Source organism: Typopeltis vanoorti, chromosome 22, assembly GCF_054136105.1.
Source record: "Typopeltis vanoorti isolate ZY-2024b chromosome 22, IOZ_Tvanoo_1.0, whole genome shotgun sequence".
In the NCBI taxonomy this organism is placed as follows: Eukaryota; Metazoa; Arthropoda; class Arachnida; order Uropygi; family Thelyphonidae; genus Typopeltis; species Typopeltis vanoorti.
The window spans coordinates 66,900,041-66,912,794 of record NC_143570.1 but is presented as its reverse complement, the minus strand read 5'-3'; the positions used below and the strand labels follow the sequence as shown (position 1 = coordinate 66,912,794).

Below are 12,754 nucleotides of genomic sequence, written 5' to 3'. Positions count from 1 at the left end.
TTTGTAAACAACACACTGAACTATTTTGTCAATGCACTATCCTAAAAAAAATTTTCGAACCTGCATAAGAGAAGTATATATGAATTTTATTTAAGCCACGACTAGTTTAAAGTAAGAGTAATATTAAGTGGGGAATACGTACGATATCTGCTTTGACTTTGGTTTAAGATCTTATACTCTCGCACTCAATATATAGTCTAACTGGTGCAGTCGTTAAATAAATTTGTAAGACTATAGAGTGCAAGAGATAAGAGAAATAAATGTATGGCGGCAGTTCATAGGTTTAGGTAGTCGACCATTAACGATAGTTAAATAAAAGAAGATACAAGGCAAAGCAGGACAGTGCAGTACGTCGTATTACAAAAGGCGTAGCCGACAAGAATACTGAATTTACAACAAACATAATTTCACAATGCATGTTGATTCCCCAATACATAAAACATCATCCACATATTGGCCATAAAATGTGATATGGTGGGGTGGGGAGATAATAAATTAGACAACAGGTGTTACAGAAATATTTCTGGTGCCAATTGTCCACTAATATTTTGGTCCATCGGGAGTCCACAAATTTGGATATAGATATTATTGTTGAGTTTGAAGAAATTCATTGAAATTATTAATTTTATAAGGTTAATCATTAGATGTTAAGTTTCCGAAGTGTGATCTTCTATGAGTAAGGTGTGAACGATGTCTGATGTTCTGGGGACATCATCATTGAGATTAAAAAATCCTTTCAGTTTTTTGATCTGAGATATGGTGGGATCCTAATCTGAAGGTCTGTAAGTGGAGCTGTTGTTACACCTGATATCTTAAGATTGTAGAATTCTCAGCTATCATGGTGTAACATGAAGAATAAATAAAATAAATTAAAAACCCTGCATAAAAGATAATAGTTGAATTAATTAAAAGAAAAAAAAAGATTCTTGCATCCAATAAAATATATAAAAAATAAAGGTGTTTGTTAAACTAACTAACAAAAGAAAGAATATATTAATATTGTGATATGATTTAAAAGAGAAAATTTAACTAAATAAGACAGAAAAGGATTAGTCATAAGAGATGGTATGTGAGAGGCTAGAGATTAAGTTATTAAGTAAATTCATAGAAAAATTTTGGAAAGGGGATTAAATTAGAGGCTAGCAAAAGAAAAACAACAGACTATCGCTCAGGGCCGATTTCCAGATTGAGACATCGTTACGGGCTCGCAGATCAAAGGACGTTTGGCAGAAAAACGCCACCCTAATTGGTCGGTGAAGTAAAAACAAGTAGGGGTGGAGAAAAGAAGTTAAAAAAAGTACCATTAGTAGAGCAGGTATAAAAGGGTTGGAAATCCCCCCCCCCCGAGCGGGCTTTTTGGTTTTTGTTTTGATTCTGTTTCCGGAGAGTTCTTTACGAGCTCCGTGGCATAGTGTTTCATGCGGTTTTCCTGAGTGGAGATTGGGGTTATATCTCCGTCGTCACAACATGGAAACAAAAGTGAGCAGGATTTCCTATGTAAGAAGCGAAGAATGCCATAGAGTCAAAGAAAAGGAAACATATTCTTTGTGTTTCAACTTCAGTGACAACCACGAGAAAGGGAAAGCTGTAAAAATATCGATATCCACGTGGCGAGTTGCACAGCCATCATATAGATGATTCAAAGTGTGTCCTGAATTACGAAAGTTTAAGACCGTATAAGCATAGTTCAATTCCAAAGGGAACGTAGGAGTAGCAGATTATCGGTGAGGTTATACCAAGCTAATTCAATCAGAAAAAGGTAAAGGCCCATATGGAAAATTCAAGAAAGAAAGGTACTGTAAAATATATCTAATGTTAACTAAAATTTGTCTGTAATAGGTATCATTATTCTAATACGGAACTGTTGAAGTGACCAAGGAAAATTTATACTAGGACTTTAGTATCTGACAGAATATAATGAAAGTAAGCTTGCTAATGAATATTATTAAGTAATTACGTGTCCTGAGAATTTTGCATGTCTATTGCAATGTATAGGAAAGTTGAAATGCCATAGTTGTGTGTTAGTGCAGAAAAAGGTTTAGTTAATCTACTTAAGTTTGAATAGTTAAATAGTGTGAATTAATCTTATTTGTCCATGTCAAATGAATTTACGTGTTGAATGAGTATGGCGGCATGATCGTAATACTAGTTATGTGTTAGTGCAGAAAAAGGTTTAGTTAATCTACTTAAGTTTGAATAGTTAAATAGTGTGAATTAATCTTATTTGTCCATGTCAAATGAATTTACGTGTTGAATGAGTATGGCGGCATGATCGTAATACTAGTTATGTGTTAGTGCAGTAAATGGTTTAGTTAATCTACTTAAGTTTGAATAGTTAAATAGTGTGAATGAATTTTATTTGTCCATGTCAAATGAATTTGTGTTGAATTGTTATGGCAGCATGATTGTAATACCCATTATAGGATCATAGCCTAATTACTTGTAATAAGCTAATGTTAGTTTGTAAGTATTTAGTTTAGCATTAAATTGAGTAATCACAAAAATTGAATTGTACCATGTTAAGGAATTTAATAAACCTTTGTTCACTGATAAAAGAGTTGTCTGAAATTGCTATCCAATGCACCACTTGAAAAATACGAACCTAATCTCGCAGGAAATTAATGTGTTAAGAAAAGAGATAAAGTGTCACAACTGCAACATAGTTTCCCTTTCAGACATATTTTAGTTATTTCTCCTTGTTTTTGTATATAATATCTTAAACTAAATCTCCCAAAAGGTGCAGCATAATACAAATATTAGGGATACTAAGGGGAGAAATAACTTAGATATTAGTATAAGTTTTGGTGATACAGATAATAGTAAAACATAGATAAGCGGGAATTGTTAGATAGAATAAAAATCATAAAATGGGACACAACACTGTCTCTGAGAATGATGTCTCACTCCACTAATCAGCTCTGATGACTATACTGCTATCTTTGCATAGGTTCTTTGGGGAACTGAGTTGGCAAGATGACAGATTTCTTTTAAGAGGAAGTATTGGAAGAATTAAATATTTTTAATCCTTTCTCAGTACTATTTCACTCCATTAAGGTTCTAACATTAGTTTCTCCCAGCACGTGTTCATACAATCTTGCATGTGTGTATATATTTAAGTTGAACATTTTGGAAAAAAAAAAAAAAATACAGTGTATGATTAATGTGTACTTTTTAATAGGTATACTGTGATAGTGAAGATGGCCAGAGGTATATGCAGTTTTATAAAACTGTAGAATTTCCTTATATAGCTGTTTTAGATCCTAGAACAGGTATGTGTGATAACTTAAAAATTTCTTGAAGAAATTTAATTGATACATTTCTTTTGTTTGTAATGTGAAATGTTAACAACAGATCTCTAATTAAGATTGACTTGGTATTCTTCATGTATTTCCATTTTTCACTTCTGAATTATTTATACCCTAGAACTGTGTTTTTAAATTAACATACAGTCTACTCTAAAAGTATTGCATTTAAACATACGAAGCACAAGAGACAAAATGGAACACTTAGAACTAATATTAAATGATTTAGGTAATATAGATATTGTAATACTAACCGAAATATGGATAAAGGAGTTAGAAGCCGACTTACATGAGGGGGTGTGGGATCTGGAATGTTCTGATAAACACCTAGAACAAAAATTAATTAATTTTGTCCTCTTATATATCCTAAATGAAAAGATATTTTCTGAAAAAAATTTTTACATATAAAACATTTTTTTGATATATATATTTTTTTTCATTTTTGAAAAAAAAAAAGTTTATGAAAAAAATGTTTTATATGTAAAAATATTTTTGTTCTAGATTTTTATCAGAACTTTCCAGACCCCTCCTCCCCATACTATTTAGGCTTTAAAAAATATCACTGTAGGGATTAAAACATATTTGGGGGATTAATGGTCTTTGCTCGAAATTCTTTAACAGTTAAACATATTAGCAGTACACTAATGGAAACAGCTGAGACCTAAAAAACTACAGTTACTATATAATGGCTATTTATAGCTCTCACTCTTAACAGGAACTGGATAACATTCTGCATGACATCGATTATTATAAAGTTATCATAATTAGTGACATAAATATTGATTTGCTAAGTGACAGCTGTCATTCTCTTGATTACATTGACTTATTAGCCATGTATGGCCTTGAGCAATACATAAATGTTCTTACAAGGGATTTCAATGGCTGCGCATCATGTCTGGATCATGCCTTTGTAAGAACACCAAGTACAAATAAAATCCAGTTGGGATGTTAAAACAGCCAATCGCAGATCACTTTCTGATAGCCATTAAAATCCATCTAGAGACACAAAAGATGTCAGCATCTAGTATCCTAGAATAAACTGTAGCATGCTAATACATAAATTAAGTATATATCCTGGTAAAATCTGAAACCAGTGTTGATGATACTTGTTGCAAATTCACTAACATATTGAAATAAAACATGCAAATATCTTACTCCAAGGAGGCAGGCACAAACTAATGAAACCATGGATAACCTAAGACATAAAAAAATATATAAAACTCGGAGATAAGTTGTATTAAAAGCACAAAAAATATCCCCAAAAATGAATACTACAAGCATAACTTCAGACACTATAGGAACCAGGTAAGTTGTAAATTGAAAGACGGAAAAAAAAAATAGAGTATTACCGTAATGAAATTTTGAAATAAACAATGGAATTTGTAAATAATATTCTATCATATCAGAAATGCTAACAGGCATTTAAGTGCCTATTGCTTTTCAAGTATCCTTGGATTTCCTAATCATAATACAAAGATAAGGTGGCTGGCTCGCCCGCTGCATTTAAGAATTCTTGTCTGTAAATTGTGTGTGTTCTACTAACCAGTATGCCTGTTCTGAGGGACAAAAAAACCTGAGTTTCTGGGAGATAAAACCCTCTACTTTCATGTGTGACGGTGCTAACCCATCTCTAGTTGCAAAACCGTGATAAAGGTTCTTTGTAGAACCTAGACAGGATTCAAACTCAGGTCTTTCCAACCAAAGGGCTTTGTCTATACCAACTGAGCTATGGAGGCTCTCGTAAATAATATACTTGGCAAAAATATCAGAGAACCAAGACTTATTATTTTCTGTTAAAGCACTTTAACAGTAAATTTAATTATTTTGTAGCCACCAATGAGAAACTTTTAAAGTCCTAATTTTAAATTGCCTTAAAAGAAATGAGAGTTCATTTACTTTTTTTCTAGTTGTGAGAATGAAATATTATAATGAGACTTACTCTTCTGCTCTGAGCCATGATGGTATAAATGTCAACATTATTATTATTATTCAGGCCTCCATGGAGTCAAAAGACTCATCGTGGGCGGTCCTTCCTAAGAACATAAAGTCTGTCAAGACTCATCGAGGGGAGGTCCCCCCCCCTAAGAAACACAAAGTCTATCATACCACTCCTTAAACTCATTGACCATTCTCGCTCTCACCACTTCATCAGGCAATGCATTCCACGGTTCAACCACCCTCCATGCAAAGAAACCACTCCTCACCCTCTTGCTCATAGTATCCTTTCGTAACTTCCCAAGGGTCTGTGCTTGGCCCAGTATTATAATTTATATGATTATTATTATTAAGATGTAATAATAATAATCATATTAATAATAATAGTAATAATAATAATCATAATAATTTTGTTAGAAACATGCCAGTCATCAGTGATAAACTGAAGATGGTCATCGAAGGGTCGATCAAATATTTCTGACACTCTCACACTATGTTGTGTGAGAACCTTCGATGACCATCTTCAGTTTATCACTGATGACTGGCATGTTTCTAACAAAATTTAACAAAGCTGTGGTAATACCAATTCATAAAAAATGAATGCAAAAGTGATCTTCAAAATTATAGGCCAATCTCTTTACTCCCATTTTTCTCCAATATATTAGATTAGTAAATTTAGAAAAAAAATTCTTCTCTAAGAACCAGTATGGATTTAGACAGAAACTAAGCACACACTGCTGAATTTCACAAACTTGATGTATTCATCACAAGACCAATACGAACTAACTTTAAGAGTTTTTCTAGCCCCCTCCAGAAACCTTTTGACACCGTATCCCATGATATTTTAATTAAAAAAAAAAAATGGAGACTATAGGAATTAGAGGTTGTGCTCATGTCTGGTTTAAAAGTTATTTAACATGTGGATCACAAGCAGTAAAAATTAGGTATAGCAATTTCATACAGCTAAATTGGCATTTTCCAAGGTTCTGTGCTTGGCCGAGTATTATAATTTATATGATTATTATTACGTAATACCTCCAGGGAGTCTGAAGACTCATTGAGGGAGGGCACCTACTTTATAGCTCTCCATGTCCACCAATTCACTACCCGCAACTGCCTTCATCATTTACACCAACAGCATCTACTGCTGACCACCACCTTTAGTATTTTCACCACAAACAATTACAAACATCCATGCCCACAGTGGGATTCGAACCCGCAACCTTTTGGCTAGAAAGTGATACGCTAATCACTCAGCCAACCAGGCCAAAGTTATATCAATAACTTCTGTGACCTACAATTATCAAGTAAAGTAAACACCTCTGCAGATAACACTGCATTGATATTCACTGCAAATTCTGTTGGTAAACACAGCTCTGAAAATAGTGACAAACTAGTTTCATATGAATAAACTTACTTTCAATGCCGAAAAAATAAAATGTATCATTTTTAAACTCAGAAATACACCTACTAGTAAAACCAAATTTTTGCATTCATATATTCCTACATAACTGGAATTGTAAAAATAACCTAAATTGTAACTGCATGGAGATAATTAAAAAAAAAAAAAAAAAAAAAAAAAAAAACATGAATTCTATAACTTATTTAGGATTAAAAATTTACAGCAACTTAAGCTGAAATTACGTGTTACAGAAGTATGTAAAGGAGTAAGATTTATGCTATTTTTGACTTCTTTTTTAAAAAGATTCTTAACTGTGACAATGTTAAGAGCATAGTCACCTGGATACAGACTGTTATACAGTCAGTACTTTATACTAAGATGGGGAAGAACATGCCACACCACACTGACACCACTAATCTTTTTACAAAATAAATCAATACACATATTGATCAATACCAACAGTAAATATAGTGACACTACAATGCCAGTTAGACAATTATATGTTTACAGGATGCTACTTTTTCTAAAGTCTAATAATCAGTGTGTAAGCATTAGAAATTCAGTCCCCTAGCAAAGGGAAGCAGCTTTGTCAGTACTGACACAAGGTTGAAGTCTCATGATGATGATAAAGTTTGTGATTAGAAAATTGCAGATGGCAATACAGTTTATTGTGTATGTCTGTAATAAAAGCAAATGGAGAAACTACTGCTCTATTCTCTCCAGACTTACCACCATGGTGAGAAAATTTACACAAATGCCCCCAAGTTCCTGGCATCCCTTAAATAGTACAGGGGTGCAAGGTATCTGTAGGCTCAAAATGGTATGTCCACTAAAACTAGGAACCTGGAATGTCAAAATCCTGTATGAAGCAGATAAGCTAAGAAATGCCACCCAAGAAATGAAAAGACTTGGGATTGGGATTTTAGGAAGGGGTGAAGTTAAGTGGCCAGGATCAGGCAAAACTCAAGTTCATGACATGAAAATGTACCACTCTGGAAGTAATGAAAACAATCATCAAAATGGAGTTGGAATAATATTAAACAAAGATGCCAATAAGTCACTGTTGACCTTCATCCCCAACTCAGATAGAATGATGTTATTAAAACTGAAAGGTCAACCACTAGATATCAACCTTCTATAGGTGTGTACCCCCAACTGCTGAAAAGAATAATACTGAGATTGAAAAATTTTATCATCATCATCAAATTCCTGCCGTGTACAGGATATGATAGTACTACATGAAAAATTTACATGTAGTACTATGTAAATTTTTCATGTCATTATCAGATCTTATATTTCTATCTTCTAAGGCACTTTTTACCATATCAATTCACCTATATCTTGGTCTTCCTCTGGGTCGTTTTCCTGCCAAATTTGCAGAGAACACTTGTTTTGCTAATCTTTCCTCTCCCATTCTGTTTAAGTAACCATGCCATCTGAGATTAGCTCTGCTCTAATGCATTCCTTGATGCTGACAATGTCAGGGTCTTTCCTAATATCCTCATTTTTTAATATGATATTGCCATTGATGCAATCTGTTCATGCTCCTAATCTTTCTCAGGACTCTCATATCTGCAGTCTCTAGTCTTTAATCAAATGTTTTACTTCTGACCTAGCTCTCAGATCCATAAGTTAAAATTGGTTTGAACACTGTCTTGTATATAGCTAATTTAGGGTTTTGACTAATTTCTCTCTTATTCCATATAAATTTATTCAGTTCACTTCCTATCATACCAGCTTTATTGATTCTGTTGTCTATTTCCATATTTATTTTACCATCTTCACTAAAAATCATGCCTAAGTAGCAGATATGTTTCACTTGTTCTATACGTTCTCCATTCACAATGCAGTTGATATTTTCAGTGCTTCTGCCTATTTTCATTGTCTTTGTCTTGTTATTGCTGACCTTCATACCATATCTATTACAACAGTTATTCACTTTAGTCAGAGAATCTTGCAGACTTGTAGCAGATTTATTTAGAAGTATAACATCATCTGCATAAAGCAAAGATCTGAGATTAACATTCCAATTTTGATATCATGTTTAATACCACTTTCCTTCATAATGTGATCCATGTAGATAATGAATAACAGAGGGGATAATGTACATCCTTGTCTGTCACTAGATTTAACATTAAACCATCTTCCCATACTTCCTTCAGTTCTAACTGCTGACTTGCAACTCAAATAAAGACTAAGTATCCCTTCATATAATGCCCCACTGAGACCATATGACTCTAGCGTTTTGAATAGCTTTTCTCTTGGCACTTTGTCATATGCTTTTTCCAGATCTATACAGCTTAAATACAGATCTCTGTTATATTCCCACGATTTCTCAATTATTTGTAGTAAAGTGAAAAGCTGATCCTGACAACCTCTATTTGGCCTGAATCCAGCTTGTTCTTCACTAAGCTTTTCTTCCACAATTCTTCTCAACCGTTTCTCATGTATACTTGCGTAAATCTAACCAGGAACACTCAGTAGAGAAATACTGAGAAAGGAAAGTTAAACTCGGAGATAAGAAAAAAACTGAATCAAGATCTGAATTAAGAGATAGCACTTATCAAGAATGATGACACCATGAGGGTTGATGGATCATAGGACAAATTAAAATTTGTTTTCATAGAGAAATGTGCCAATATTTTGTGTCTTGATAGAGCACTAAAAAAGAAAGATTAAATAACTCATGAAATTCTTTCTCTCATGGATCAAAGCAGATCATATAAAAATCCAACAAAATATGAAGAGGTTCAGAAAATTATTAAAGAAAAGATTAAAGAAGCAAAAGAAATCTGGATGAATTAAAAAAAATGTAAAGAAAGAATTTCTATAGGAAAAGCATGACAATTTTAATTTACACAAAAAGCTGAAAGAGAACTCAGATATATTTAAGAACAAACAGTTATGTATCTTTTAAAACAAAAAGGGAAAAATAATATCTGAAAAGGATGATAAAGTACAAGAATGGATGAAATATGTAGTAGAAATCTTTACTGATAACAGATAAAACCCAGAAAATACTTATGAACAGATAGAAGGTCATTGTATTCTAAGATCAAAGGTAGAATATGCACTGAACTCAGCTAAAAATATTAAAGCCTTAGGCCCTGATAGAATACCAACAGAAATAGTAAAGTTATTAGAAGGCAACATTACGAAAACATTATTATATCATTAACGCTTTTTAGTAAGATCTACAATGCAGGCATAATCCCTCAAGATTGATTACAGTCGACCTCTGTCATGCCACCTGAAAAACCAAATGGCAAAATTTGTAATTTCATTTATTACAGACTCCATTAACATCGAAAAGGAGTAAGGCTAGGATGCTTGCAGTTGCTTTTAACCTATACTCATCAATAACATCCGAATGCTGATGACACAGCTCTTCTGGCTGACAATATTTAGGATCTTCAAAATTTTCTTGAACTAGTGAACGAAGAGAGTGAAAAAATGGGATTAAGAATAAATATCACCATAACTAAATTCATGATTCTTGTAGATAAACTTATACATTGGTTACACATGACAATTTTTTAAATTGTCATTCTTTCAGGAAATGACAATGTATACTAAAATATTAATTAAAAAACTTTAATCAGTACTTTCCAATATTTTGGCAGTACAACATAAAACTATGATATATATGGATGCAGGCACTAACAACGACAAATGAGGCAACCGACATTGGTCCTAGAGTCCTAAAGGTGCCCTTAGCAGGCTAAATTCGGTTGTCTTGGTTGTTAGGCTGATCTAAGGATGCAAGCTTCCCAAATTTGGGGCAGTCTCATACACCCAAATTTGTTGAGATTTGGGAAGGTTTTTAGAGCTGAGGCTGTTTCCAGGAACAGTCTTCCATATTTATATTTGCTACTTTTAGAACAAGGTTTTTGATTATATAAAAATAAATAAATAAAAATAAACAAAAGAATTATTAAAAAATCCTTAGCTCGCCAAGGTACTAATTTACTGCAGATTTGTAACCTCTTATGGGGGAATTACATAAACCAACGCTTAGATAATGAAAGATAAATTTCATCAAATAGAATGGTGAAGATTGTTCCTGGAATGTAATCCTGCATATAATATCATATTGCTTAACAGAGAATGGCTCATTTACAATGCCCTGCTTTTGAGCTCCTTTGGCCAGAGGTTTCTTTACCTCATTTAGTAACATCTCTTGCATATGTAAAGAAAGGCTTAAGTATCGTTCATATATATAGCTTTCATAATAATGCTTAAAGGGTATAACCAATACTAAGAGGGGAAAAAATTCATTTATTAAACTCACTAATATATTGCTGGTTTTCTACTCAGCATCATCAAAGCACAATGATAGCTGTGACAGGAGCACAGCACTAAACTAAGTAATTGTAGAAACAGTTTAAATTGTAACTGACACCTAATGTCCTTGCATGGTACCCTCTATGGGTTGGATAACTACAAAGTTAATTAACTAAATCAACTTTGTAGTTATTGGAGGCCTGAAGTGGTGAATGCCATATTTGGTTAATTTAGTTAAGTTTGTAGTTATTCAATTCATAGAGAGTGCCATGTAAGGACATTACATTCAGTTACAATTTAAATTGTTTCTACAATTACATAGTTTAGTGCTGTGTGCCTGTCACAGTTATTATTGTGTTCTGATGATGCTGGGTAAAAAACTAGTGATATATTAGTGAGTTTAATAAATGTATTTTTTTTACTTCTTGGTGTTGGTTAGACCATTGAACATTATTATGAATTCATTTGTTGCTTTTACCATTCTCCCTCTGGATACACTGCAGAATCACTTCTCCTGGAAACTCAGATCACAATATTTATCCTCACAAAAGAATGCCCTCCCTTCACCCACTCCCAACTTCCTGTTCCTCTGGCACTGCAAAGGTGCCAAGTGAGACAACATCTGGAATTTTTTACTTTGACCATGTTCTGTATATTCCTTCCACTTCTCTAACCTAAACACCTACTCCGAGCGAATCACAGAAATTACCCTCGCCAGCATGAAGACTTTCAGTCCCAATTCTTTTCAAAATTCTCATCCATTATTCCCATTCATCAAAGGTCAACAGCAAAAAACTTGCAGCCTGTTTAAATGGAAGCTGTGCCATGTTCCTTATTAAGGCACCAGATGCAACTTTTGTCCACTTGTGCTTCCAGCTGTCTCTCTCATCCAGATGGCACCACTGTTACAGTACCCAAAAATAAAGTTGACTTCCTTGCTTCTTGTTTCCTCCAACTCTTGTATAAATGAACAAGACAAATCACCTTTTATCATACCAGAATCTTGGCACTGTACATCTTCAGTGGTTTTTCAGCAGAAAGACATCAGATGAATTTTTAAATAACTCGGACACTAAAAAAGTCTTCTGGTCCTGATTGCATCTCTCCAGTTGTACTTAAGCATTATGCTCCAGAGCTGACACCCATCCTGTATTGTCTCTACCATCTTTTATACTTAGATGTAATGTACTTATCCCTATATATGGAGGCAATCATATATCCAGTCTACAAAAAATAAGGGGGAGGGGGAGTCTATCATAAAATTACTGATCAATCGGTATCACATGATTCCTCTCCAAAATAACTGAGAAATTCATCAATAGTCAACTACTCCTCTACCCAGTTGAAAGTCGAATAAAAAGCTAATAAAAAGACGGACTATGAAAATTAGCAGAACATTGAAAACATTAAGTGCTTCCTGAATGGAGAACCAGAAGTAAAAAATAAAACATTTTAACTATTGAGGCTGGTATATGTATATGTGAATGATTTTTTATTTTATTTATATTAGGGATTATCCAAATTTTATACTTAACCCTGCTATATAAAGGAAATTTAAATATATAAATTAGTGTAGTGCCAAAACTTTTTTTTTTTTCAGATATCTAAATTTATTAACAACACGTAAGTCCACAGTAATAACTTTAATTAATAAATAAGGTAGATATTTCGTATCTACCTTATCCCACATAACTGAAACATTTTGAAAGGGTTTACCGTGTGCACCTTGCCATACTCTCATGATTTCTCAACTATTTGTCATAAAGTGAAAATCTGATTCTGACAATCTCTATTTGTCCTGAATCCTGCTTGTTCTTTTCCCAATTTTTCT

At 33.3% G+C, this 12,754-nt stretch overlaps 1 protein-coding gene across 1 annotated transcript in view; it reads left to right on the top strand.

The window, feature by feature from the left end:
• The window catches only part of LOC150094470 (UBX domain-containing protein 7), a 520,016-nt gene that overhangs the window by 291,778 nt on the left and 215,484 nt on the right, over window positions 1-12,754 (top strand). Inside the window, exon 7 of the mRNA XM_090411839.1 lies at window positions 3,179-3,269. Coding sequence (XP_090267965.1) covers window positions 3,179-3,269 — 91 coding nt within the window. The remainder of the gene's footprint in view (window positions 1-3,178; window positions 3,270-12,754) is intronic.